Source organism: Sciurus vulgaris, assembly GCF_902686455.1.
Source record: "Sciurus vulgaris genome assembly, chromosome: 1".
Classification (NCBI taxonomy): domain Eukaryota; kingdom Metazoa; phylum Chordata; class Mammalia; order Rodentia; family Sciuridae; genus Sciurus; species Sciurus vulgaris.
In genome coordinates this window covers 89,655,806-89,681,196 of record NC_136461.1, presented here as the reverse complement: position 1 = coordinate 89,681,196, position 25,391 = coordinate 89,655,806, and the positions used below count along the sequence as shown (strand labels likewise).

At 32.7% G+C, this 25,391-nt stretch overlaps 1 protein-coding gene across 1 annotated transcript in view; it reads left to right on the top strand.

Moving 5' to 3' along the window:
* SASS6 (SAS-6 centriolar assembly protein) overlaps positions 1–25,391 on the top strand; it is a 35,987-nt gene that overhangs the window by 6,282 nt on the left and 4,314 nt on the right. Inside the window, exons 3-15 of the mRNA XM_079110696.1 lie at positions 918–997; positions 1,387–1,491; positions 2,315–2,486; positions 3,112–3,177; positions 4,286–4,405; positions 7,309–7,500; positions 9,872–10,066; positions 10,170–10,259; positions 10,335–10,514; positions 10,910–10,991; positions 11,668–11,804; positions 13,894–14,022; positions 23,045–23,142. Of these exons, the coding sequence (XP_078966822.1) occupies positions 918–997; positions 1,387–1,491; positions 2,315–2,486; positions 3,112–3,177; positions 4,286–4,405; positions 7,309–7,500; positions 9,872–10,066; positions 10,170–10,259; positions 10,335–10,514; positions 10,910–10,991; positions 11,668–11,804; positions 13,894–14,022; positions 23,045–23,142 (1,646 nt within the window). The remainder of the gene's footprint in view (positions 1–917; positions 998–1,386; positions 1,492–2,314; positions 2,487–3,111; positions 3,178–4,285; positions 4,406–7,308; positions 7,501–9,871; positions 10,067–10,169; positions 10,260–10,334; positions 10,515–10,909; positions 10,992–11,667; positions 11,805–13,893; positions 14,023–23,044; positions 23,143–25,391) is intronic.

Sequence of the window (25,391 nt, the reverse complement as noted above, 5' to 3'; positions counted from 1 at the left end):
ATACCTGAATGGTTAATTTTCCAGAGTGGAGATTATATATTGATTGCTCTTTGGGTATGTAATTCCTTATGCCTGCTGAATCTCTTCATTTTTCTAGCTCTACTTATAAACGGCTTAGATTTTTCTAGGACCTAGCAGTTCCTTGGTAGTTATGAGTAGATTTTACTTCAAACTTATTCTTAACCTCAGTGCTTAGTTCTTTATTAGTCCTTGCTCATCTTGTAGTTACACCATGTTTTCTGTGCATACACAATTTTGGTGTCCTTTTCTGTTAGCATTAGCTGCTATAATGCTCTGCCATACTGTAAATTTGATACCTGGGAAGTGGTCTTTATGAAAGGAGCACACTTCATTAGAAAAATGAAGACAGATGGGTTTCCTTGTCTGTAGCCACCTGGAGTAGGAGAGAATAGATCCTTAATAAGAAGCCCTGGCAATGTGTCACCTGATGCCTAACTTTTACCTGAGCCACAAAACTCCTCCTTCCTTTTCTTGGGTAGATGATTGTTCCTCTGCTTTGTTGATACACTTATTGCTTATGAAGTACCAGATTAGTCAATTTAAGGGAAACAAAATATAATTAAATGTAGTATGTTCAGTGGTAAAGAATATTTTTGCTATTAAACTGTAGTACAGCAAAGATTAATTTAAATTTCCCTATGCCTCTGGTAGGATGATATTCCTGAATTTTCAATTCCTAGCATTTAATTTACTTTTACAGACCCCCTTAAAGCTTTCAAGTAGCATACTAGCTACTCCTGTTTAAGATTCTAAGTCTCTAAAGAACAATAAAAAATACACAGCACTAGAAAACAAAGCTATCTGAAGAATTACGGTGATATGTTGATGTTACTGTATCATTTTTTTCTTTCAAGAAGAAAGATCTGAAAACATTTAAAAAAAAATCTTCTTTTTAGGATTTGGTTATTCGTCTGACTGATGATACAGACCCATTTTTTCTGTATAATCTTATTATATCTGAGGAAGATTTTCAAAGGTAAGTAAATTTTTTTTCTGTTATATTTAAAACAAGGAATAAGTTTTTCAGTTTTATGAACATATTGGTCCTATTCTGTTTGAAACACATACCTATTCAGAACTTTAGTTATTCTGGGAATACTGGATTTTTTGTCATATACTTATTTAAGGATATCTTTGGAAATAAATATTCATAGATTATCAGAAGTCTGCATATACAGAAATTTGTAGCTTTTACTGTTTCTTGACTTTTTCTTTTCATTAAGTAAATTCTATAAAATACAAAATTCCCTAGCTTAGTTCTTGGTTATAATAGGTGTTTAGTAAAACAAAAATGCTCTAGGGTATTTATTATAATTAAAGATAGTAATTACATTAAAAAAATTTTTTTTTCTGTTTCTTATATAGTTTAAAATTCCAGCAAGGTCTTCTGGTAGACTTCTTAGCTTTCCCACAAAAATTTATAGATCTCCTTCAGCAATGTACTCAAGAACATGTTAAAGAAATTCCAAGGTAAGTTGCATGAGAGTACTACATTATTAAACTTATTTTAAAATAGACTTCTTTGAAAGACAAGCTGATGGCAAAATATTTCCCATGAATTATAAGTACCCATTTGTTTTTAAAACTGGGAGTAGGGCTCCATTAAATTTCAAACTTTAAGGACTCTTGATTAAAATCAGAAGTATTTAACCCTTAATTTTCATGTTTTGACAAAACCACTAAAGTTATCTAAAATACTTCACAGCATCAAGTATTTCTTTTTTATTGATCTTGGAAAAAGGAGAAGTATAAGATTTTGTGTGTATGTGTTCATATTTGTGTGGTGCTAATGCCTAAGCCATTCACCATCAACCTTTTATTGGATTCATCAATTGATGATTTTTTGAGTCATTCTAATAGGAACAACAAAATGATACTTATCTAAATCATTCTTTCCATGTTGGTATAATTCTTCTATCAATTTTGCCTTATCAAGTAGGGCTATTTGATTACTCTACAAGTTCATACAGGAAAGGATAAATGCTTAATTCATACTTTTAAATTATCAGCTTTCATAAATAGGAGCTGGTAAACTGGTTAGTTCTGTGACATTCAATGAATTTTTGTTTTTAATTTTTACTTTCTATCTTCTTATTTTGAACTCAAGGACTTTTATATATTTACTGTGTTTCAGTCAACTTTTCTCACCCCCATTGCCCCAATTTGTTTTACCAGTGGGAGTCTTTTTACATTAGCCCCTGTGATTTCAGTGTGCCCCCTTTCCTGGTCTTTCTAAGTAGAGGAGCTTTACTGTCTCGTTAGTTTGTTATAATGTGACATTTTCTTTTCAAAGGTTTTTGCTGCAGTTAGTTTCTCCAGCAGCTATTTTGGATAATTCACCTGCATTTTTAAATGTGATAGAGACAAATCCTTTTAAGCATCTTACACATCTCTCACTAAAACTTTTACCTGGAAATGATGTGGAGATAAAGAAATTCCTAGCAGGTTGTTTGAAATGTAGTAAGGTAAGTTTAAGTTAGTCTTTTAAACTAGTTTTCAAAGTATTTTGATAAATCACCAAAGAACTGCATTGCCCTTATTTTTTGTTTTCTGAATAAAAGCTTATTGCATGTAATGAACTTAGTTTGTTGTTTTTCATTTAGTCAAGGTATAGCAAGTATAGAACTACACCAGAAATTGAGAAACTTAGGTGCCAGAATTTTTACTAATGTTCTATGATCTTAGGCAGGCTACCTAAACACTTGTTATGATTTCATCAGCTGGCATATCTGAGAATATTTACTCTATGTAGCTCATCTTAAATGAGATTAAATACATGAAAGTGTCTTGAATATTAAAAAAAAAGTAGTAAGATATATGGTACAAGAAAAATCATGGTGTTGCCAATTGAGAATTTTTAGAACATTTTTTCCATTAAATGCTGTAGATCGGTGCATTTCTACTATTAATGGTACATAGATCACCTGGGGATCTTGTTGAAATGCAGATTCTGATTTAGAAGATCTGAGATTTTGCATATCTAACAAGTTCTTAGGATGATGCCATTGCTGTATTTCACTGTACTTTGAGTAACATGGATACAGATAATTGGATTAAATGATAAACTGCATATTTTATTCTTATAAATAGGAAGAAATATTATCATTGACACAATCACTAGATGATGTTACTAGGCAACTGAACTTCACACAAAAGGTAATTCAAACTTCATTTTGTCTTTGTAAATTAGTCAGACATGCTTTGTCTTTTCTTTCCCCCCACCCCCATGCTGGGAATTGAACCCAGGGCCTACCTAACCCAGGGCCTTGTGCTTGCAAGGCAAGCATTCTACAAACTGAGCTATATCCCCAGCCTGTGCTTTGTATTTTCTTTCAAAGTACTTTACCATTGAATTAACCTCTGCTTTTTACTACCTTTCCCCTACTAATTTCCTTAATATCATGCTTTCTCCTTTACTAATCCCACCCAAACCTTGTCATACCCAATATGACACATTTTCTAAGTCTTCATGAAATAATGTTTAGTTTCTATCATATATTAGTTCTTTTCTTCCCTTTTATTCACCTCATTTCTTTGACTTAAAATGGCTTTTCAGTTCCTGTGTTCTAGAATTTCCTTCCCTAATGGTTAGAATTAATTCCTCAGCTGGGCTTTGTCTCATTTCAGTCATAGCTACTGCATTTTTGTCATTGGTCCTTAAAATTGAGGGCCAGAGTGTCTGATAAGCTGCATGGCTTCAGGCAGAAAATACTGGGGATCATGCTACTGCATTATATGTATAAGAAATGGACTCCTCCTTATGACTGAGTATTCTACCTAGGTTGCTTTACTTCTTAATACCAGAGGAGGGGATTTGAGCTAGACATAATTATTTTATTTTATATATTTTTTTAATTCTGGGCATTAATCCCAGGGGCACTGTATGCCCTTTTGATTTTTATTTTAAGACAGGGTTTGCTAAGTTGCCAAGTCTGGTCTTGAACTTTCAGTTCCTCTTTTTTCAAGTTTTCCCTAGCTGGAATTATAAGAGTGTGCCACTATGCTAGGCTAAGTGCTAGATATAATTAAAGCTTAATTAGAGATAATTAAGCTCAACCTTGGACCATTTGAGCTCTAAAATTCCTTTTATTCTAATCTTGATTCCCTCAAATTTAAAACATTTGGGTAGGAAAAGGTTTGACTATGTCTTGACAAGCTGAGATTTCACTTTCTTTAATATCCTTGTAAGTATTGTTGTGTGCTAATCAGAAGTGTAAAATATTCAGGAGACTATCTTAATATTTTGTACCAACTTCTAATATAGACATTATCAGAAAAAATACAAGAATTAGACAAGTTACGGAATGAATGGGAGTCACACACAGCATCATTGACAAATAAGCATTCTCAGGAACTGACAAATGAGAAGGAAAAAGCTTTACAGGTAAGAATATTGAAGGTAACTGGAAAAATAATTTTTCATTGCTGTTTATTTTGTTAATTATAAAAGTAATAAAGGCTTTAAATTGTTCAAGCATTATGAACTATATAAAAATTGAAAGTTTATCTTTCAAAGTTGTACTAAAAGATAATTTATAAACATTTTGATGTGATTTTCTGAACTTTGCATGTGTAAATAATATGTAACTTATAAATATGAATTATAAATATATTTAATTTATAATTTATAAATATAATATGTAATTTATAATTATGAATCTTGAGGAATGTTATTATTAACCTTCTTATTTGCAACCTGATAGGTATCAAGGTAGTACTTGTTTTAAATTATATTTCTTAGATTTACAGGGAAGATAAGCATCTTTTTACATGACTTTTGATGATTTTTATTTTGAGGATTACTTTTTGATATCTTTTGCTCCTTTTTTGTGTAATTATCATTTTCTCTTGCTTTGTATGTGATTTCTTTTGTATTATAGCTTCTTTAATACTAAAATTTTTTATTCACTTTTCTAGATGTTTGCATTTGAGAATACAGCTGGATGATTTTTTTTATGTGTAACTTTCACCAAAATTAAGATTTGGAAAATTGTACCACCCTTCTAAGTTCCTCTGTGTGCCTTCCTGATTTATATAATACTCTTTTAGGAGGTCATTACTTGTCTGACTTCTGTCATCATTGGTTAATTTTGCCAGGTCATATTTAGTTCTCATTCTTTTAAAAAGCAATATACTGAGTAGTCTTAATTATTTTTACAATGATTTCTTTATATTAATAGGAGGGGTGGGGGGAAGGGAAAAAATAACAGAATGAATCAAACAACATTACCCAATGTAAATTTATGATTACACAAATGGTATGCCTTTACGCCATGTACAAACAGAGAAACAACATGTATCCCTTTTGTTTACAATAAAAAAAAAAATAGTAGCTTTTCTGTGAGGAAAGTCCTAGTAACAAGTAGAATCACTCATCTTTTCTTGATCCTACTTATTTACTTTCTTCTTCATAGAATTTTTTATTAATGTTTGTTTTCCAATTCTTATAAATTCATCCCCCAAACATCTAATGTTCTTCTAAAACTACTGTGTTCCCTTCTAAGTAAAGCCCATATAGAATATTCTTTTGACAAATATTGCTTCTACCTGTACAAATTGTCCCTTTTCTATTGGACTTTATTATTTTCCTGTAATTCTGAAACTGTCCTGCCGAAGATTAGTCTTTCAGAATGGAAATCATTTTTCTTATATATTTTTTCTAAAAAGTTCAAATGATTCAGAAGTAAACAAAGTAGAAATATATATTTTGTAATTCTATCACTCATACTTTCTTTTTCTTTCTTTCTCTAGAAAAGGACTGTAGTAAAACCAGTTATTTGTACTGCACTTGTCCTCTATTGTCCTCTAGCATCTTTATAGGCTTACTCTAGTTTTTTTCATTATAACTTTCTCAGTATTTTACATGATTGTATTTTCATTTTTATATGGGCTCCTTCCTGGTTTTTGTCATTTTCCCCTTTCCAAAAAATGAGGGACTCCCCAAAGTAGTAATTGTAAGATTCTCAGAGTATTTTATGAAAGAGACATTCTCTTGTACTATTGGCAAGAATTTGAATGGGAACAAGTTTTTTGGAATGCAATTTTTTTTTTATCTTTTTTTTCAGTACTGGAGATTGAACCCATGGGTGCTTTACCAGTGAGCTCCATCCTCAGCCCTTTTTATTTTTTTGAAAAAGGTCTCACTAAGTTGCTTAGGTCCTTGCCAGATTGCTGAGGCTAGCCTTGAACTTGATATCCTCCTGAGTCTCTGGGATTACATGTGTGAGCCTCCATACCTGACCAGTTTCATAACTTTATCAGACATTTTTTATATTTGTTTATAGTCTTCAGTCTGTACCTTGATTATAAGAAACTGATTTTAATTTTGGATTGTAGATCTGTGTACAAAAGTATTGATCATAATTTTATTTGTAATTGTGAAAAATTGGAAACTAAAATGTCTATATTAGAGCAGCAGGGGTTAGGTGAATTATCAATAACTATGGGATGGAATATTTACAAAGGGAGAGCATGTAAATGGTACAGGGATGAAAATCATGGTTAAATTGTGTTCATATCTTGATTTTATTTCATAATTTTATGTATATGGTACATATATTTGTGATGTTAATATGAATATATAAGTGACAAGAAAGGAATATTCCTAAATATTTAAGAGTGATTTCCTATAAGGGATTATATATTATCTGTAATTCCCATTGTGTCTTTAAGAACATGTGTAACTTTCATAATCAGAAAAATATACTTTCTTTTTAAAAGGATTTTTGAATTTGATAGTGCTTATTAGCACGTGTGATTCCAACAGGCATCAGAGATTGCAGTTTTTCATCTGTGCTTACATTTTATAGTTGATAAAATATAACTACTGATTATGAGATTGGACCAGTGATTAAACCTTGCCAGTTTTACAGTTACAGATGTTTTTCTGTTATAAAACTTATATTGATTGTTAAGAACTGAAAAAATACAATGGTGCTTTAAGCAAGCACAATGTTCTTATATACTAGCTTTTTTTTAATGCAAATATGTTCATACTAGATATACTATTTTTTGGTTTTCTTTTTTTGCTTAATCATATATTCTTTTAACTTGATGATCATTACTTCAAACATATTTGAGTTTAAGAGAAGTAGAATCTTATGAACAAGATCACAATGGTAAATTTGCCTTTATTGGCCTTCTTTCTCCTTCATGAAAACGATAATAGACCTTTTTCAAAATAGGGAAACCTAATAACTTTAAAGAAGAAATTGGGATTGTTTTTCTTCAAATCTTTACATATATTTGTGATTTTTTTCTTTTTCATATATTTTTATTCTATAATAGGTACAGGTTCAATATCAACAGCAGCATGAACAACAGAAAAAAGATTTAGAAATCCTCCATCAACGAAATATCCACCAGCTACAGAACAGATTGTCAGAGTTAGAGACAGTTAATAAAGACCTAACTGAAAGGAAATATAAAGGAGACTCCAGTATTAGAGAACTTAAAGCAAAACTTTCTGGTGTTGAAGAGGTATGTTGACTCCCCCCCCCCCATTCTAATTTAAAAGAATGTTTTAATTTGATCACTTTATTTTAATTTGGTTACTTTATTACTTGTGTGAATGGGGTTCTCTGGATGCACCACAGAGATCTTTAATGGTGTTAGGATAATCATTTCAGATTAGCCAAAGTGACTGAAATTTGATAAAAAGAGTGAATTCAGAACAGAATTGAGATAAGCTTGGATATCTTTAGGACCTGGGGGAGCAGTTCTTGGGGCACATCTTTCTGCTTTTTCAACATATTTTTAATATTAGTGCAATATCCGTATCTCATGGGGTATTCAGTGTGACAGGGCTAGTTCTTTCCTTGAGCCTACGCAGTATATCAGTATATTTAGTGTCCAATGATAGTAGTGATAATGGTAAAGATATAACAGTACTGAGCATTTGATATGTGATGGTTACTACTTAAGTGCTTTATGTACATTCACTCAATTCTTACAATTCTTTAGGTGCTATTATTATCCCTGTTTTGTAAGTTACAGAGGGGTTAAGTAACTTGCCTAGGGAAGAATGAGCATTGAAATCCATCTATTATTTGCCTACCTTTGGTACTACCTTGTTTTTTTAAGCACCAGAATTTTTTTTTTTTTTTTTTTTTTTGTATGCCACAGATTGAACTCAAGGCATCAGGCATGCTAGGCAAAGACTCTTACCACTGAACTACATTGCCAGGCCATCAGAGAAGTTTTAAAATCTTGACTGTCATAGGACATTTGTTGACGTTTAGATACTGATGATAGCCTCCTACCTAGAAGCATTATTATACTTTATTATCACATGAATTATCAAAAAGTATATGTAGTTTTGTTTGTTTGTTTGTTTGTTTTTTGTTTTTGTTTTGTTTTTTGAGATAGGGTCTCACAGTGTTGCCCAGGCTGGTCTTTATCTCCTTATCTCAAATGATCCTGTGGCCTCAGCTTCCCAAATAGCTAGAACTTAAGGTATACTACTGTGTCTGGCTTGTAGATATTAGTTTATTATATTTAAAAGTAAAGATAACCAGACTTAATTTCACTAGTCAGTTATGCTTAGAACCCAAAAGATCGATTTATTTTATGTTCAGATCCTCATAAGAGTTCTGCCTTGACAATAGATATTCAGTTATTTTTGCCAATACCCTTCACCTTTCACGCCAGTTAGTTATAACATTTCAGACTTCATGCATGGTACATTGGGAGTCTAATCGCTTCTTTATAATGTTATATAATTTTTTCTATCTCAGTCCTGAAACTGGATAGTATACTAATAGTCTTCATTATGTTGCTTTTTATATAATTCAAACAAAGTATTTCTTCTAAAATTTGCAGAGTGCTTGCAAATTATAAGTCTTGGGAACTTTTTTTTTAAAATCTCTTTGAGTATTCAGTTACTTAATTATTTAAAATGACAGTTTTAGATACTATACCCTTAAAATAATAATTATTACCATCGAGTATCTACTATGTATCAGTCAGTATGTTAGGTAGTTTACATAAGGATTCTTGTGAAGGTTGAAATAATTTATGAGTTATTTGTTTATCATTTCTTTTTCATATATGAAGGAACTGAGACTTAGGGTGGTTAAGTAATTCTTACTACAGGTGAGTCCCCATTTTGAGTTCACGTTGGTCTGATGTCAAAGTCTGTGCTCCTAAAGCCATCATACTATAATATTATAAAACTATCTTTTAGGGCTGAGTGGTATGGCTCAGTGGTAGAGTGCTTGCCTGGCATGTGCAAGGCCCTGTGTTCCATCCATAGCAGCACAGTGGTGGTGGTGGGGAATCTTTTCAATTTTTGTTAGAAACTGTAACTAAGAATACTATATACTGGACTTTTGTATACTAGCTACATTTGGGTTGGTATTAGCTGATGGAGAAGTGATCTATTCTAGATTTTTCAAAAAATCTGTTTTTAATTAATGATTATCATTTGCCCATTTTTGCTCTAAAGTGTGAACCAACAGAAAGTTCAGAAACATTATTTATTGACGTGAAAAGATCATTTGTAATATGGGAAAAAAGTTGATTATAAAACTGAGCAGAGGATGTGACTGACTTCCACTTGGGAAGATATCACAATATTCTTGTTGAATGTTTTTAAAAGTTGTAGTAATTCATAAATTGGGATTGTTTTATTTTACTTGATATTATTGAATTAGTAATGTATTTTATTGCAAGTCTATAATTCATACATACCATTAGAGATTTTCATGTCTTTTAGACATGAAATCTAAATCTATTAGAATTTTAAAATCATTAAGGACATTTTTGATATTTTCAACATCTTGATTATAGATAACCAGACTAGCCAGTTTCTTTTTGTCATAATGCATAATTTCCATTTTTCCCCACTTAGGAGCTTCAGCGAACTAAGCAAGAAGTCCTTTCTTTGCGAAGAGAAAATTCTACACTAGATGCTGAATGCCATGAGAAAGAAAAGCATATTAATCAGCTACAAACAAAAGTGGCAGTTTTAGAACAAGAAATCAAGGATAAAGATCAGCTTGTTTTAAGAACAAAAGAAGCATTTGATACAATCCAGGAACAAAAGGTCCTTAAAGTTTTCTAAACAAATTGATGAGCACATTTAGAGTGATGCTTTATCTAAACAAACACAAATACCCTAATTATTCATTTTATTTTTTTTAAATCAGGTGGCTTTAGAAGAAAATGGTGAGAAAAATCAAATACAACTGGGAAAACTTGAAGCTACAATAAAATCATTATCAGCAGAACTCCTGAAGGTTTGTTTTAAAAAGTTAATAGAATATTAACATTTTATTGGATTGTAGAGATTTACATATGGCGCTCTTTTACAGGCAAATGAAATTATCAAGAAGTTACAAGGGGATCTGAAAACCCTAATGGGCAAGTTGAAACTGAAGAATACAGTTACTATTCAGCAAGAAAAACTCTTGGCTGAGAAGGAGGAAAAATTACAAAAGGAACAAAAGGAACTGCAAGATGTTGGACAGTCTCTCCGAGTTAAGGAGCAAGAGGTAGTTAATTTTTTTTATGATTATTTTATTTACAAAATATAGTAAGCTTCCTCATATTTTAAAAATTTCTGTTTTAAGACTGGGCTTTGGACTTTTTTTTTTTGTCTTAAATATAAAATCATCTAGAGTCAATATGGATTAATAAACTTTAAAATTTGAAAAGTTATCATGACTCAGATATCTTAATTGCTCAAATATGTTCAGAATATATGGATAGTTGTCAGTGTGTATGTATTTATGTATATACACCTAAATATTTGATCACATAGTTGAGCTGACTCCTTTATTCTCATTTAATAGTATTAATAATAATCACTTAGTTAATAGTAAGAGTTTCTTCAATTTTTACTTTAACCTTTATTTTGTTTGACTCACTATGAGTATTGATATTTCAGGTATGCAAATTACAGGAGCAATTAGAAGCTACAGTTCAAAAACTTGAAGAAAGCAAAGAACTTCTAAAAAATAATGAAAAGTGTAAGTATATTATATTGTTATGTAAATGAGTTTTGTTTTATTTTTAACCTGGAAATTTTATTTGAATTCATGAAAGTATAGGTTAATCAAGATTTTGCTTTATACAAATAATTTCTGCTTTAAATAATGCTTAATGTCTTTACTGTGGTAAATTATATCATCTGCCCTGTAAAACAATTATTGTTATAAAGAAAACTGTATTATGTGTCCATGACCCAAAATTAAAGGTGTTGAAAATATTGATTGTACTTTACTGTTTAAATTCCTCACTATTCTTTTTTTAAAAATTGCTGTTAACATAATAGTATTAATGTGAATTTTTAGAAACTAAAATATAAGATTTTGTTTTCATTAGCATTTTCTCAGTTAAGTAGAATTTGGGATCAGAAATAAAATTGCTAACTTCAATTAAATTGTTGATACCATTCTGGAAACAGAACTCTTAAAAATATTTTTTGCTGAGCAGAAATATGTGCTTCTTAGATAATAAAATAATAAAATAATAAAAGTTAATTATAAAACTAATAATAAAAGTTTAGATGAACCTGTGTTGTTCCACTGTGATGTCAGTTGTGAAAACTTAAAATTTAAAAACGCTTACGATATTTAAATATTTAAAATGATTAAAAAACTAAAATCTGTCAAAAGTTTCTTACCTTGCTTCTTGTTTTCTAAGTAATCACATGGTTAAATAAAGAACTAAATGAAAATCAGCTAGTGAGAAAGCAAGATGTGTTGGGACCTTCTACCACTCCTCCTGCACATTCCAGCAGCAACACAATCAGAAGTGGAATTTCTCCTAACCTGAATGTGGTAAGCTATTAATGACTTTTCAGAACAAAATTATTCCCAGTTAGGAAGTCTCTGTGACTTAAGGTGCTGATACTAACAGAGACTGAAGTCCTACTGAAGAACAGTATAAGCTGCATTGGAAGTGGGGCATAGGCATACTTGTTCTTAAGAAAGAGGCTGTATTTCCAGGACACACTTCTTTGTAAGTCTTCACTGGGCATAGAAATAATTTCTGAACTCACCAAAGTAATGCCAGCTCTGCTAAAGACTTTAAAACATGTGTACATGCATCCCCCCCCAAAAAAAAACAAAAAAAAACATTTAGAAGACTTCAAGAGGAAAAAATTCAGGGTTTGGATTCAGGCTTTACAACAACAATGAAAAAAGCCTCAACTGAATTCTAGCTGCAAAAGAAAAAAACGTGGGGACAGGGGTGAGAAAATAAAGTTCTATTAGGCTTATTACCTCTAGAGGCTAGAATAAACAGGTTATGAGCTAATAAGCTTTCTAGTTTCCAGAATTGGATCATTTGCTTTTTCCTGGCAAGGAATAAGAGGGGAGAATAAGAAAAGCAACTCTTTATATCCTAGAGTTGTCCCAGTATTATCATGTGACTAGATCTGGGTGCTAGTAGGAACTTGCCTAGTATTCATAAGTAGACCTTGGGCTCTCCTTTTGAGTACAACAATTTCACAGAATATCAACATGAGACAAGGTCATTCTACCTATGATAAATCAAGATAAAGTGAGAATACTTTGTAAATCATGTCTAAATACAGATTAAAATACCAGTATTGCTAAACCACAAAGATGGCCAAGCATCCTTTAGTCCTAACTAACATGAATGACTGTTAGTTTTTCAGCCAGGTATAGCTTTAACCTTAATGCATCTCTCCTCCTTTATTAAGTGGGATTTATTTAGATATCCATATATACATTTATCCTTACTTCCCGATAGCTTCCAGTCCACACTAAAGTTCTACTTTCTTAAACTTTCACTTAAATTACCTGACGTACCTGGATCTAATAAATAAGTCCCTTTTAGCACACTCTTCACTGAAACTCCCCATGATTCCTAATGGTGTGCAGTCGCCTTCATTTCAAAGAGTTAATACAGTTTTTATACCTTTAAGTGTTTTTCTGGTGCTCTCTGACTGGAGGGCATTGGTGGAGAACATAAAATTCAAATGCCTACTTGAATTTTTAATCCACTCTGATAAATAGTACTTCGTGTCTAAAACAGGAAAAGGATTGCTGCTAAATTGGAAGATGGTACATAAGGAAGTACCTGGAGCTGAATAACAAACTTGAAAAAAATTGATAGGCTTAACCGGAATGACTGAAGATAAATAGCTGTGTGAAGGATGTTTGTGTTGTATAGCCATTGTATACACAGTTGCTTCTTGATTATTATTTTTATTGTGCGGTGTTTGGGATTGAATCCGGGGCCCCAAGCATGCTAGGCTAGTGCTCTCCAACTGAACTGCACTCCAGTCTACACAGTTGCCTCTGAAGATTTCAAGTGACCTCCTACAAAAATAAACTTTGTTTTCATGCTGTTGTTTAATGGTGATGCTACTATATAGAAAATTAGTGCAAAGCAAATAATTATCTCAATTTGCCTATTTAATCTTGTTTTTACTCAGTTTGGCAGCAAATTATTTTTATCTCTAATTGAGCTATTGATTTATGACTCACTATCCTTCCTAACACCTTCCATGTCGGGAAACTTGGAATGATCCAAGATTGTTCAGTTCAGTGGTGTATTTTTTTGTGGGAGGATGGGGTGGTAGTTACTGGGGATTTAACTCAGGGGTACTTTATCACAGGACTACATCCCCAGATGTCCCACTAAGTTGCTGAGGCTGACCCCAAAATTGCAATCCTACCGATCTCTCCAGTTGCCGAGATTATGGGTATGTGCCACTGTGCCTGGTCAGTAGGATTTGTTTAAGTTATTTCAAAACATAGCTTTATGGTGTCATGATAAAATTGGCCTCAGAGATAGCACTCTTTAACTATTAATTAACAGATAATAATGCCTCCTGGATAAGCAAAACTATTTGGAATTATTTGTTATCCTTAATCATTTTCATGTTTTTATTTTTAGGTTGATAGTAGACTGATTTACCCAAGCTGTGGGATTTCTTATCCTGTCTCCTCTGCATTTGCATTCCAGAATACTTTTCCTCATCTGTTATCTACCAAAAATACCATCCACCCAGTTTCAGGACCAAAGGTAGCCAAATTAACTAATACTTGTTTTTTAGAAAAATACAGGAACTCATTTGCATATAATTCTTTCACCTTTTTAAAAGTTCATTTATTGTTTGGTCATTTGCTAACTGCAGTAATGTATTAGATGAATATATTACTAAATATCTAATATGTATTATTACCAAAAATATATGCAGCATATGTTTTTTGAGCCATTGTAATTTGACTCATTAAATTACATCAGTCTGTTAAATTCTGCTAAAACTTATTGCCTACTCTCTCTGTTTTTATTCATTCTTCTACTTAAATTTACAAACCTAAGTAGGATTACTGACTTCATACTACTGGTGTATTGGATGTGGTAATAATTTTGGATTCTATTCTTAGAATATAAAGGTCCATAAGGCAGGCTCATAGCAAATTCTACAGTCTAGTGACATTATCTCAAATATTATATGGCATATGATTTATTTTCTAAGACTTTTTTCTACTAACTTGAGTTCTTTATCTTGTTTATCTGTTTTGTCATGTTACATGATAAACTAATATCTTAGATTTATATATTGTTTTCATATACATTATTTTCTTTTATTTTCATGAAAATTTAATCCACCCAGATTAGTCACTTATTTTATTTTTATTTCTAACTTCAGGTCCAAATTGATTTTCTTCCTAAATCATATATGATGGGAATATTTTATAGAACTTAAGAATTGAGCCCAGTGAGGTGGTACACATCTATAATCCCAACTACTCTAAAGGCAGGAGGATTGCAAGTTGTAGGCCAGCCTGGGCAACTTAGTGAGACTATCTCAAAATAAAATAAAAAGGGTTGGAGATGTAGCTGAGTGCTTGCCTAGCATTTGTGAGGCTCTGGGTTCAATTCCCAGTACTGCCCCCCCCCCCCCCCCGCAAAAAAAAAAAAAAAAAAAAAAAAACAGTGTAGAAAGTTGAAACTGGTATTATAGACTGTATCAAACTACCTGAGCTCTCTAAGAAGTTGTTTCTTCTTTAGGTTTGGGTGTCTTTTTAGCCATAGCTTTATTAGTTATCTTATGGAGCTATTAAGACTTTTCTTTGAAATGGAAATTAAGCCTGACTTTTTATGCTTAGATTATTATGTGAACAGTATTTAGATGCATTTAATTAACTCTTCTTGCATTGCTTATTAAAGAGAATTAGATATGTGTATTGAAAGGAAAACTAAAGTGTGATTACATTTTGAGATTATTTTTTCTTGAGAATTATGATTGAATTCACAGTTGGTTTTAAAATTTTAAACAACTTTCCAGGAATATTTTTCCAAACGAGGAGAACTACTATAGAAATTTGCCCAGTTGGATGTTTTAATAGACATTTGCCTAGTTGGATGTTTTAAACACAGGAATGAAACCATCTGTACAAGCACACACACAAGAGACAGATTTTCACTATGTTGCAAGTCCTTGAATTCCCAGTCGTCCTGCCTCAACCTCCCAAGTATCTGGGATTATAGGTGCTTGCCACCATGTCTGGATTTCCAGTATTTCTTATTTCATAATCTCTGTACTCTTTTGATGACTTATCCTCAATAGTCAAAGAAAGGGTGCAATAATGTGCACCTGTAGTCCTAGTTACTTGAAAGTGAGGTACAAAGATCACTTGAGCCCAGAAGTTTGAGGTCAGCTTGTACAACATAGTGAGTCTCTATCTTCAAAAAACCAAATAAACAAAAAAACCCCACAACTTTGAGCTTGAGTCTGCAAAACATGAAAGTTTATTTGTGAATCATATGCGTATACTACTGAACTACTTTATTATATGTAATGTAATTCAGTGGTTAAGAAACTGGGATCTGATGTTAGGCTTTAAATCCTTCCTCTTTCAGTTTGCAGTTGGGCAAATTGCCAAAAAACAAACATCCAACTCTCGCTTCAGTTTCCTCACTTGTAAAATGGAATGATAATTTTATCTATCTTACTGGATTATTGATATAAATGAATTAGTGTTTGTGTAAAACATTACCTGAAACATGATGAATGCTCCATAAATATGCATCTTATTAACAATAAAACATTGAAAATAGAAATGAAAGAGTGAGGTTAGAAATATGTATATAGAGGGCTGGGGCTATATCTCAGTGGCAGAGCACTTGCCTAGCATGTGTGAAGCACTGGGTTTGATACTCAGCACCACATAAACATAAATAAAAGTATTCTGTCCATCTACAACAACAACAAAAAATATTTAAAAATGTGTATAAATTGAAGTCATAAAATTTTTTTCTCCTACCTCAGTGAATGGTCCTAATCATTGCCTACTTTTGTGACCATTTATCTAGGTAGTCTTATGCTAGTAGCTCTGGTGATTAAATGTATTCTTTTGATTTGCATTAAGAAAAATCACTTCATAACCTTGAATCTGTGATATATCTCATTTCTTAAAATGTTACTGTCAAGATATAGTGTATTCAAGGACTGGGGATGTAGCTCAATTTAATGGAAGACTTGCCTAGAGTGCACAAGACCCTTGGTCTGATTCCTAGCATGCCAAAGAGGAAAAAGAAGGAAAAAGAAATGCACATTAAAGTGGATGTTTAACAGTGAGATGTAAAATAACATGAGTTAAATTTGGCAAGAAACAAAGTTGTTTTCAAAGAATATATAGAGTGTCTTAGATGAGTGTGCCATGGTGACGAAGAGAACAAACACTTGATAATTCTAAAGCGAGATAGTCAGAATAGCATGTTTCTTTTTCTTTGTTTTTTGAAGACAATACTAGCCAAAGATTTATTCATTCAATAAATATTTCATGAATATCTACTGTGGCCAGGCACTGTTGTAAGAGATAAAGCAGTAAACAAGGCAAAGCCTATGCCACTGAGGTGTTGACGTGTGGTAAAATTTTGACCATCGAAGAGCAAACTGTAGTACCTGTCAAACTGTTAGTAAATAGATTTATTTCAGTGTCAAAATATTTGTTTTTTAGTGACTTCATAGTATTTCAGTGTGTGGATGTAGTTTATTAATCTGTTTATGGATGATTAGATTGTTTTCAGTCTATATACAGTACAGTACTCTCTAGCTCTGTCTTTATACATAAATATTTGTGGCCTTGTACAAATAGATTTGTAGGATCAATTCTTAGAGAAGTAACTGGGTTAAAAGCATTTTTGCCTCTCTGGTGAATGAGATAAAATCTTATTGTGATATTAACATTTCCTTGATTATTAAAATGAGGAAGTTGTTTTTACATATTCATGGGTTGTTTCCTACTCTGTAAAATTCTGGTTCCTTTCTTTTGTTCATAAGTTTTCTTTACATATTCTGGAAACTAGTCTGCTTTTGCTTTTATGTGTTAACTATTATTTCCCAATTTTTGGTTTGTCGATTTACTCTCTTCATAGTGCTTCATTTTTTGAAAAACTTTTTGAAAGGTGTAATTTACATACCATGTAAGTCTCCTATTGTAAGATACAGTTCAGTAAGTTTAGTCTGTTTATAGATTTGTGAAACAATTCAGTCCTATTTTAGAACATTGACATTATCCCAGAGGTTTGCTTTGGGCCTGTTTGCAGTTAATCCACACTTTGACCCCCAGCTCTAGACATCTACTGATATACTTTCTATTTCTAAAAATTTGCCTTTCTTTTTTTTCATATGAATAAAATCTGACAATATATATGGTTTTTTGTTTTGTTTTGTTTTGGTTTTGGTTTGGTTTCTCTTTCAATTCGTGTAATGTGTTTGAAAGTCATCCAGTTTATAGAGTTTACGAGTATAGTTCATTTCATTTAATCACTGGGTAGTATTCCATGATACGGATGTGCCACAGTTTATCCATTCATCAGTTGATGGACATCAGTGGTATTTTCAGTTTTGGGATATTATAGATGAAGCCGTCTTGAATACTTGTTTATAGTCTTTTATATTTGTTGGGAATAAATACCCAGGAATGGCATGGCTTATGATATGTTTGATTTTTAAGAAACTGCCAAACTTTTCCAAGTGATTTATTTTGTATTCTTCCAATATTTGGTATGCTCAATTGTTTAATTTTAGTCATTCTAGTAGGTATGTAGAAATATCTCATCACAACTTTAATTTTCAGTTGTCTAAAAATTAATGAGATCAAATATCTTTTCATGTGTTCATTTGATACAAGTAGCTATTTTGGTGAAATTTCTTTTAGAATATCTTGCCCATTTTTTTTTTTTTTTTTTTGGTGCTGGGGATTAGAACCCAGGGCCTTGTGCTTGCAAGGCAAGCACTCTACCAACCAGCCCTTCTTGCCCATTTTTAAACAAGCTTATTCGTTTTTTTAGTTAGTTACACCTTCTTTATATATTCTGGACACATGTCCTTTGTCAGGCATATTATTTGTAAGTATTTTCTCTCGGTCTGTGGCTTCCCTTTTCATTTTTCTTCTTTTTCTTGTCTTTCCTGGGGATTGAATTTAGGACTGCTTTACCACTAAGGCTACATCCCCATTCTTTTTTATATTTTGTTTTGAGATAGAATCTTGCTACGTCGGTATGGCTGGCCTCTCAGTCACTCAGTTTGTGCAGTTGTCTCTGTCTGATTCCAGGCAGTTGAAAGTCAGATTGAAAAAAAGTAATGAGGATTTACTTTGTGCTCATGAAACCACAGTACCTTTTGTTTTTGGTACAGGGATTGGTTGTTGAACATTGAATCTAGGGGCACTTAACCACTGAGCCACATTCCCAGCCCTTCTTATGTTTTAATTTTGAGACAGGGTCTTTCTAAGTTCTGAGGCTGACTTTGAACTTTTGATCCTCCTGCCTCAGCCTCCCAAGTCATTGGAATTACAGGCATGTATCACCTGCCTCAGAACTTTTGATCAGATTTCCCCTCCTTCAGAGTTTCAGGTGTCTGCCCAGCTTCTGCTACTATTTCCATTACCTTTGTTGTTTTTGCTTCCTGTTGGAGCAAGAGAAACAGAAAAGAATGAGATTTTCCTCACTCTCCTTGACCCTTGGGAGTTCCTTTTTTCTTATCTCAGAATGGAAAGAAGAAGCTACTTTGATAATAATAATGTATTCTGACTTTCTTATGGTTATTTTCTAGATGAAGTAACATTTTGTGTACTTTTACTTTTGCCTGTCTGTGTCTTTATATTTAAGTTGGATTTCTTTTAGATAACCTATAATTGACTCCTACATTTTTATCCATTCTGATTCTTAGACAATTTAAATTTTAATTTATATTATGATGTCTTGTCATCTTATTATGTTTTCTACATGTGCCATATATTTCCTTTCCTACTTTTGCTGCCTTCTTTCCAATTTGCATTTTATTTTGTTTTCTATTTTATATCTGTTGTTGACCTTGTTTTATTTTCTTTGTTTGCTTAGTTTACAACATACATTTTCATATTACCATAATCTACCTTTAAATAATATACTACTTCCCATATAAAATAAGAACCTTACAGTGATTCCATTTTCTTGGTGAATTACCAAGGTTGACCTCAAATTTGCAATGCTCCTTCAGCCTCCTGAGTAACTTGAATTACAGGCTTGCACCATAGCACCCAACTCAATTTCTTTCTTTCTTTCTTTTTTTTTTTTTTTTGGGTACCAGGAATTGAACTCAAAGGCACTCGACCACTAAGCCACATCCCCAGCCCCATTTTGTATTTTATTTAGAGACAGGGTCTCACTGAGTTGCTTAGCACTTTGCTTTGCTGAGGCTGGCTTTGAACTTTACATCCTCCTGCTCCAGGCTCTGGGATTACCACCATGCCTGGATCCATTTCTTTTAAAGAAATTAAATAAGCAAGGAAAAGGCTTCTCTGTTTACCTATACATATACTAATCATACGACTTTTTTTTTTCCTTGTACTGGAGATTGATCCCAGGGCCTATTTTATGCTAGGCAAGTACTGTACCACTAAGCTTTGTCCCCTCCACTTATACAGTCTTTGTGTAGAGATTTTATGTAGCTCTACATTTTCATTTGCTTTTAGTTTCCTTTCTCTTCAATTCCCAAAGATCTCTTATGTTATAGATCTTTTAACATTTCTTACAGTGCAGGTCTGTGGGGTCTCAGAGTGTCTTTATTTTGGCTTCATTTTCTCTGTATATAGAATACTAGGTTGGAAGAAAGTTTTTTCTTTTCTGCATTTTGAGTATGTCATTCCATTGTTACTTGAATGGAAAACTTCTATACAGAGTATCTTTTTGTCTCTTGATGCTTCTAAGATTTTTTTTTCTTTGATTTTCAACAACTTAATTATGACCTGCTGTGGTGTGGTACATGTGTATTCTTATTCACAGGATTGTTTTTGAAGTTCTTCAGTTGGTAGGTTTATAGTTTTTTTCAGTTAGGGAATTTTGGTCATTATTCCTTCACATTTTTTTTTCCTGTTACCTCTCATTTTGGTACTCTGGTTATACATAGTTGAAAACATGATATCCCATTGAGACTGCCCCTTAATTTTGTTATTATTTGCTTAATTTTACAACTTCTAATAGTAGTATCCTAAAGTTCACTAATCTTTTCTTCTGCAAGTGCTGTTAAATCTGTCTAGTGTGAAATTTGCTTTAGTTTTTATTTTTACATATTAATTGTACAGATTGATGAGATTCACTGTGATTAGTCCATTGATCATGTCTGTCCACCCTTTTTCTATCTATCTTCTCTGATTCTCACCCGCTTCCCAGTAACTCCTAATATTCCTCTACTTTCAGGTCATTTTTTTTTTTTTTTTAAGTTTTTATGTATGAGAGGGAACATACAATACTTGTCTTTCTTTGTCTGACTTCTTAAGTTTAGCACAGTACCCTCCAGTTCCATTCATTTTCTGCAGAAAACAGGATTTCATTCTTCTTGATAGCCGAGTAATATTCCATGGTGTGTGTGTGTCTGTGCGTGTGCGTGTGTGTGCGCACATGCATACCTGTGTACGCATGTACTTATTTTCATCCATTCATCTGTTTCTGGGCACCTAGACTGATTCATATCTTAGCTTTGGAATAGTACCACAACATACAGAAGTTTATCTCACTCTATTGAACCAGGTTTGGTTTGTGAGGCAGAGTTGGTTTGTGAGATAGCTACCTGCTGAGCCAGAGTGGAAGAATATCTGTGGGGTTTTAGAAGTGGGAGTATGCAGGGATCTGACCTTTAGAGCAGTCCAAATTCAGATAGTATGTTCCTTCTTAAGATTGCTTCTGACTGTAGCATTGTGGGGGTTCTCTGAGAGGTAATATGAAAAGCTAGTTGCCTGTAAAAGTTGTGTAACTTTCCATTAGCTAGCATCTGTACTGAGAGAGTTTGCTGGGGCTCTTTTACCTTTACTGTTGCAAAGGAGAGACTCCCTCAGGTGCCAATCTATTTTATTTCTCTATGCTATTATCCCAGGACTCCCAGGTTTCCAGTTTTCTTCTGTTGAATTCCAGTGGTTTTCCTTGATCACTCATCTCAATTTGCAGCTAAAACACTCATTGCTTTGATTCTTATTTGTGGAAGAGTAGGTAATGAGTCCTGGGTCCCTGTTTTGGTGTGAAAATCTTACCATTCCCAAGAAGTTTATTTTAGATAATTAATGGTTCATTTCCAGAATTTCCATTTCACTCATATTTTCCATTTTTCTCACACTTTTAATTTCCATTAAATTCTTGTATGTGGATATTTTATATTTGTTTGATTGTCCTGTAATTTTTGTCATTTCTGGGTTTGTTTTTATTGACTGATTTTTCCTTCTGGGTATAACTTACATGTTCCTTGTTATTGTCATTTTTAGTCATTTTTGATAGGAGTGGAACATTATTGATGTTACATTACTGATTATCTCAATGTTATCTTTAAAGAATTGAAGGCATTTAAATTACTTGTGGGTCAACCAACTTGATCTCATGAAGGTTTGTTTTTTCTTTCCTTTTGCTTTACTGTGGTGCATTTAAAGTATTTTCTACTCCAGGACAGTTTAACCCTGTAACCTTTCATGGTGTTCTACTGAAGTCTTGGTGTGTCTGCTTTTGAACCTTAGAAATTGTTCAGCTTAAAATGTGTCTTTAGCTTTCCAACACTGTGGCAAAATATTTAGGAGAGATCAGCTCAAAAAGAGGAAAGGTTTATTTTGGCTCACAATTTTAGAGATTTTTTTCCAAGGTCACTTGGCCCTGTCACTTAGGGCCTGTGGTGAAGCAGAACATCATGGCAAGAGAACACATGGTAGAACAAAGCTATTCTCATGATGACCAGAAAACAAAGAAAGAAAGGGGCCGATTCCCAATATCCCCTCAAGGGCATGCCCCCAATGACCTTCCTTCTACAGAGTCCTACCTCCTAAAGGTTATTCCATCTCCTAGTAGCTCCATTAGCTGGGAATTAAGTCTTCAATACATTAGCCACTATGGAACATTTAAGATTCAAACCATAGAAGGCAACCTTATGAAATTTTACCCTGTGCATGAGTCCTATACTTAGCAGATTCAAGGGAACTCCTGGCAGATTCTCAGAGCTCATTCTAGGTATAGCTCTTCTCAGTAGAACTCTGTCTAGCAACCTCCAGCTACTTAGTCTTCTAAACTCTTGATATTGACCTCCTGAGTTTAGCAGTTACTCTTCTGCATCTGCTGCCAGGAAAGCATGTAGAGTTAGAAAGCTGGGTCAGTTTTAGGGATCATAGTTCAGAGATCACAGCACTGTCTGTGTTTAGTTGAGAATATTCTTTTTTTTTTTTTTTTTTTTTTAAGTTTTCTAGTTTATGATTGGTGGCTAGAAGCTATGTGATCCATTAATATTTGGTTCTCTTTTTTAATCCTTTCCCTCTTATTACATATTTATTTTTCTGTAAGAAGTATTAGAACCTGTCATTTTTAAAAAAATCCTATCTTTTTGTAATGCTGTTAAGTGTGGATTAATGTCAGAAAAACTGGTACCTTTTTGCATTACTGAATGACAGCCACAACAACAAAAAACCACTTGTATTTTTATGATCTAGATTTAGCAGGAAAAAAGTTTAACCAGTCATCTCAGTATAGAACTTGTCTCAGTTCTCACTCAGTTGGTTAAATGAGACATTTTCCCTTTTCACAGGTTCAGTTTAACTTGCAGTTTACAAAACCAAATACATCACTAGGAGATGCTCAGTCAGGAGCAACCGTTAATATGCCTGGCTCAACTGATAAAGAGAAGTAAGTATTTATTGACATAAAATTTGTCATTTTGAAAGTCATCTTAAAGAATTTTTATCAATGATGCCCCCTATTTATCTGAGGTACTTTAAGATGCTTGAGTCACTTTGAACTATGAAAAGTGCTTTCTCATGTATGTTTGCAAACTGTGGGATACCCTTAACTATGTAATAACAAAATTTTGTCATAAGAGATTTTCTTATACAAATGAAAATTTCTTTTGTATGTATTCTTGGGCATGTACATAAAAATCTTTAATTCTTCTAAAGTCAGCTGTTTTTGTTTTTCTGGCTGTGTTTTGTCCTGGGTGCTCTACATTTTTCTGATTTACTGCTTCTAATATAATCTAAGAAACTAGCTGGTTAATCTACTAGAATTATATGGGAATAAAAGTAAAAAGGTTTGTAAGATTGCCCAGTAGGTTACCTAAAAAAAAATGAGCCCCAGTTTGTGGTTTGTGTTTTGCCTGCTCAGAGATTCCTTCCTTATTTTTTAGGTTTCACATAGTACATTTTTGAATCAGTGACCTGTGGCTTAATCAACTCTTACATGTTCACTTTTTTCTCTAGCTAGTCTTTGTATTTGTAGTTTTTAAAAACAAAATCATTATAGTTCTTTATTTACTTCAGATTTAATGGTTGTAAAAACCTCCCTTAACATTTATCACAAGCTGTCACTATTCCAGTATATTGCAAACTTAAGTTACTAACGTAGTTCAGTAAGGGTTCTTGTCCCAGTTCTCCAACCTTTCTTCACGGGGTCTTCTGAAATTGTCACCAGGATGAGTACTAAAATAGTTAATGTCTGAGGTTTTGATAATGTATGTATTCATTATATTGTATCTTATACTCGCTCAGGAGGCAGAGCACCTGGAGTTCATCTAATCAGAATTATGTAACATCTTTACTCTGATAAATATTATATATCATGTCTTATATATGGTAATGACCACTTTGAAGTACTACAAAAATTGTTTTTTCCTAACCTTTCTAAGGAGTCCTTTATTTGTATAGTTTCTCCCAACATACACTTTTTTTATTGGTTCATTATAGTTGTACATACTGATGGAATTTTTTGTTACGGATTTGTACATGCACACAATACACAATATAACAAAATTTGGTCAGTTGCTCCCCAGCACTTCCACCTCCCTCCCACCTCTCACCCTTTTAGATCCCCCCCTCTATAGATTTCCCTTTATTTTCATGAAATCCACTCCCATTTTTCTTCTCCTTTTTCCTCTCTAGCTTCCAGCCTGACAGAAAACACACGACTCTTAACCTTCTGAGTTTGACTTATTTATGTAACATAATGGTCTCTACTTCCATCCATTTTCCTGCAAATGACATAATTTCATTTTTCTTTATGACTGAATAAAACTCCATTGTGTATATATACCACTTTTTCTTTATCCATTCATCCATTGATGGACACCTAGGCTGTTCCATAGTTTGGCTATTGTGAATTGTGAAGCACTGTAAAATTTTGAAGTGTTTTTTTAAAAACTATTTTTATTTTAATTTTTTTTTTTTTTGTTTTAGATGGATACAATACCTTTATTTATTTTTATGTGATGCTAAGGATAGAACTTAGTGTTTCACACATGCTAGGCGAGTGCTCTACCACTGAGTCACAACCCCAGTCCTTGAAGTGCTTTTGGTTAAAGGAAAAAGAAATCTTCATTTATTTAATATAGCATGAGATAGGTATTAACTAATTAAATGATTATTCTTAAGGCATGTACATATACATGTGTTTTATTTCTATTATCTGTCACTTGTGTGCTCCTTTTACAAATTTTATGGTATTCAGAATTATTATTTTATAATAATTTATATTTATGCTCACAGTCCTTATCCCAGCTCTTAGTTTATTATAATTTACTCATTAGGTACAGTGATACTTTGGTTATATACAGATAAATTATATTTTCTTAAGAAACAGTAAAGATGTACAAACAGAGAAACAACATGTATCCCATTTGTTTACAATAAAAAAAAAAAAAAAAAAAAAGAAACAGTAAAGAATGTGTTCTGAACCACAGCTATAAACTACAACTCAGTTATGCTGTTTTTGTGTGTGTTTGATGCTGGATATTAAATCCAGGTTTTTTTAAATTTAATTCATTTTTTAATTTTTACACACTGCATTTTGATTCATTGTACACAAATGGGGGTACTTTTTGTTTCTATGGTTGTGCACGACATAGATTCATACCATTCGTGTAATCATACATGTACATAGGGTAA